Source organism: Nipponia nippon, unplaced genomic scaffold (genome assembly GCF_047370975.1).
Source record: "Nipponia nippon isolate SJK-2023a ecotype South Korea unplaced genomic scaffold, ASM4737097v1 scaffold_9, whole genome shotgun sequence".
In the NCBI taxonomy this organism is placed as follows: Eukaryota; Metazoa; Chordata; class Aves; order Pelecaniformes; family Threskiornithidae; genus Nipponia; species Nipponia nippon.
In genome coordinates, this window is record NW_028262413.1 from 40353731 (window position 1) to 40357967 (window position 4237).

General features: G+C 58.9%; 1 protein-coding gene across 1 annotated transcript; it reads right to left on the reverse strand.

Annotated features, from left to right (window-relative positions):
* Positions 1-101: 101 nt before the first annotated feature.
* LOC104017088 (ras-related and estrogen-regulated growth inhibitor-like protein A) lies at positions 102-4151 on the reverse strand. The gene is made up of 4 exons (XM_009470077.2): positions 3025-4151; positions 2537-2590; positions 2008-2084; positions 102-1446 (listed from the first exon to the last, which is right to left on the reverse strand). The coding sequence occupies exons 1-4, from the start codon at positions 3161-3163 to the stop codon at positions 1021-1023; spliced, it is 696 nt and encodes a 231-aa protein (XP_009468352.1). The 5' UTR covers positions 3164-4151; the 3' UTR covers positions 102-1020.
* Positions 4152-4237: the final 86 nt, after the last annotated feature.

Below are 4237 nucleotides of genomic sequence, written 5' to 3' on the forward strand. Positions count from 1 at the left end.
GCCGCAAGGAGCTGGGGGCTTCCTGCCAAAGATGATTTATTGCATTTCCAGAACAGAGCAGAGAAATCACTGTCTGTACTGCACACACAAACGCAACACACTGCTTTCCCAGCTCCCAGGGAAAATCCTCCCGGCAGTGGAAGGGTTCAGCGATGAGCCCGGCGACCCCTTTCCCCACCTCCCTCCCTCCCCGGGGACAGGCAGCCTTACAGAAGGAGCGGCTTGGGAAGGCGTAGGGTACGATTCCCCATCCTGGGAACGAGCTGCATGCCTGGTTTTTCCCAGGCACAGCCCGTACAGCGCTTGCACAAGGGAAACTGCAACAGTCACTGAAAGGCTGTAGGAGAGAGGACCACGAGCAGGACAGTTCAAAAGCAAGGCGGGTGGGATGGGGACTGAACCGAGGTCCTCGGGCGTCAGCTGGTGCCGCAGGCTCTGGGACACTCGGACATGGTGATGCACACATGGGAACTGCCAGTGGCTCCCGGGTGCAGAAACCCCCACATTGCCAGCTCACGGGTGCTCCAGGGTTACCAGAGAGGACCCTGATGAGCATTAAACAGGAATAAGGATCCCATGTAGGAGGGGGTGACACTGAGCTGGGTGGCCATGCAGAAGCAGCGTGTCCTCCCTGCTCACTGACAGCCCGGGCAGCTCCCGCTGAAGGAGCTGGGGATGATGCTGCCTGGAGCAGCGGCAAGATCATCTGGTGGCTTCCAGCATTGGAGGATGGAAGGAGAAAGCAGGATGCATCTAAACATCTGGTACAGCAATGAGTAGGGACTTTGCCCCACCACCTGTCCCACCACAGAGCCAAGAGCTCTACAGGAGGGCGCAGAGGAAGGCACTACAGTCCTCAGCTGCACTGGCCATGTATGGCAGGAGACCCAGACCCTGAGGTTAGGAAGGCAGCAAGGAACCCACCATACTTACAGAAGCGCACACCATCTCCATGGGCACCCAGGGAGGAGGCTCAGTCCAGCTGGGCAGCGTAGAGAGAAGCAACACCCAGGCTATATCTCAGAGGGAATCCGTTCGCTTACGGGCGAACACAGCCGACATGGTCTTGACGATGCCACGGATCCCTGTACCCTTTTTCAGTGCTAGTTTGGTGTCAGGGATGCGCTCGGCCAGTCCATGGAAGACCATGAGGGCCCCATGATAAGCCTCAGCTGCAGAGACCTCATAGAAACCACAGTCTAAAGAGAGGGCCAGGAGCCGACCCTCCTCGCTGGACACCACCCGTTGGTGGTGTAGGTCGCGTTTATTGCCCACAATGACGATGGGCACCTTCTCCTGGCTCTGCCCCTCCTTGGCCGCCTTGATGAACTGGATTTTGAGGGGCAGGATGTTGAAGCTGGCACGGTCGCAGATGCTGTAGACCAGGACAAAGCTGTCTGCCCACTGGATTCGCTTCTCCTCCGAGGAGCCCTCCTCTGCCTGCTCCTGGGGAAAGAGAAAAGGAAGGTTTCTTTACCCAGCTCCCTCCCTCCATGCCTGCCTGCTAGCACAGGGCACAGCAATCCTGAGCCCATCAGGACTAGAGCGGCTAGCGAGCAGCAGCAGAAGGACAGAGAGAAAGAGGAGTACTGAGGAAGGCAGAGCAGGACTTGGCGGACCTCACCAAAGGGACACCATTTGGGCTTCAGCATCACTGTCCTCACCTCATCACCCAGCTGGCAAGCACTGCAGCCTGTAGGTGATAACAGCGTGGGGACCTCAGAGCGGCACTTCCACTTTGTCAGCACAGTCCTGTGCTCAATCCGGGCTGATAACGTTAGCACTTCAGCCCCAACGTCCTCAGTCAGAGGACCACGGGCTACGGTGACTATTGCTACCCTGCCAGCAACGCTGCTGCCCTGTGCTCTGCAGGCAAGGGTTTAGTTGCTTACAAACCATCTGACACGAGAGTTTTGCCTATGGCACGGTTCTCCGCTGTGTAACTTTTAGTAGAGGTTTTTTTCCTCCATGGGGTGAAAACAGGCGATGGGAGAGGAGCCCTCTCACCTGGGAACTGGGGACATCCCAGATGTGGAAGAGAATCTCCCGGCCATCCACGGTCAGGTTGTGGCTGTAGATGAATTCTGCCAAAAAATGAGAACAAAAATGGTCATCTTCACAGACCCAAGAGACGGCTCCTTCAACCCAGGTCTTCTCCTTCTGGGAACAAGCCTGTCATGTCCACCGTGGAAGACCATGCTCCACAAGGCAAGGTCCAGGGGCAATTTTCTGATAGCAACAACCCCGTGGAGCACGGTGGTCTCCAGGGCTGTGACCACCCCAGCCTGCCTCCACCCCAGCGTTCAGTCTGGTCACACTGGTGCTACCAGCTACCACCCAGGACCTTTTGCACCCCAGAGAAGCAGTTCTGGAGCAAAGAGATGGGTCACTGAACAAATACAACCATCGAGCCCCCCGGGAGCAGGCGAAGGCTCCGGAGAAAGGCAGGAGAGGATGGGAAGCAATGAAATCCCGCGGGCAGAAGCAGGCTCGCCTGCTGACCCCAGTCCCTGCCTGGCCCTGGCCTGGCACTCACCCATGTCTCCGTACTCCCCGATGAAGCGCCGGGTGAGGAAACGCACAGTCAGAGCTGCAGAGGGGAGAATAAGAATCATCAGAATAACCCTAAACCTGAAGGATTTTCCCTTTTAAATGCAGAGCAGAGTCAGGCACCATCCCCCTATAAACTCCCACTAGCAGGAAAAACCTCTGGTTTTCCAGCCCTCGGCAGGTCTGCGAGCAGAGCAGAGGCACAGCACGAACCAGACCATCAGCAAACCACAGCTCAGAGGAAAATACCTTCCCCCGTCGCTCACCCGCTGCCTGCAAGGCTGTGCTCAGCCTCCCCACCTCCAATCACCACCGCACCTGAAAGCTCAGCCCCAGCTCACCAGCTTGCTCCCCAGAGTTGGTCTCTGCAGTTTGTTCTCCAAACACTGCTGCGGTTTTCAGCCTTTTTCTGGGGGGAGAAATGGGTCTCCCTGCCTGGGGACGCCCTGCTCCCAGCTCACGGTCGGTTCTTACCTGATTTCCCCACGTTGTCCGCTCCCATAACGAGGACATTTGCTTCCATCTTCAGGGCGGTGGGGCCAGGCATCTCCGCGAGGGCAGGGTGGTCGGGGGTGAAGCTGGCGCTCCGACGCAGTGGGAGCCGGAGCCCCATGCCGAGCACGGCTGTGCCTCGTCGGCGGTCCCAGCGGCGTCTGCGACTCCTCTCCACGCAGCCGAGGAGCCAGCGCTTCCCACGGCACCCAGGGGACCCGCGAGGGCCATACCCCTCCCCGCAGCTGCAGGGGCGGTGCAGCGGGAGCTGCAGGCGGGCAGATGAAAAACTTTGTTATCGCTCAGATAGTCCCGAGGGTACGGCAGCGCCCAGAGCCAGCCCTGCCATCCCCCGGTGCGGCAGGCGGCCGGCAGGCACCGGCTGTCTGCACCAGCTGCTCCGCAAACTGCATCCCAGGAGGCTGCCCACGCCTGCACCTCAAGCACGTTGTCCCTTGGCAGGGCTACGTAGTTCCTTGTCCCTTCCCCACGGTGATCGTGGGAATGCCTGCGAGGAGCAGTGGAGCATCTCACACGTGATGGAGCATCTTACGAGTGATGGAGCGTTGTCTCATGAGGGATGGAGCAAGTCACGAGTGATGAAACATTGTCTCACAAGAGGTGGGGTGTCTCATGAGTGGTGGAGCGTTGTTTCCCGGGTGGTGGAGCATCTCACGAGTGGCGGAGCATTGTCTCACGAGTGATGGAGCGAGTCACAAGTGATGAAGCGTTGTCTCACAAGTGGTGCAGCATCTCACAAGTGGTGGAGTGTTGTCTCATGAGTGGTGGAGTGTGTTACAAGTGATAAAGCGTTGTCTCACAAGTGGTGGAATGTTGTTTCATGATCGGTGCGGCATCTCACAAGCGGTGCAGCGTCTCATGAGTGATGGAGCATTGTCTCGTGAGTGACGGAGTGTGTTACGAGTGATGGAGCGTGTTACGAGTGATGGAGCGTTGTCTCACAAGTGGTGGAGCATCTCACGAGTGACGGAACATTGTCTACCGAGTGACAGAGCGTTGTCTCACGAGTACGGAGCATCTCACGAGAGACGGAGTGTCTTGTGAATGACGGAGCGTCTCACGAGTGACGGAGCGCCCCGGGACCCCCCACCCGCCGCACGGCCCCCGCAGCCCACCCGCGTCCCCCGCCGCCCGCCCCGCCCGGGCCGTCGAGCACCGCCCGCCGCAGCCCGCC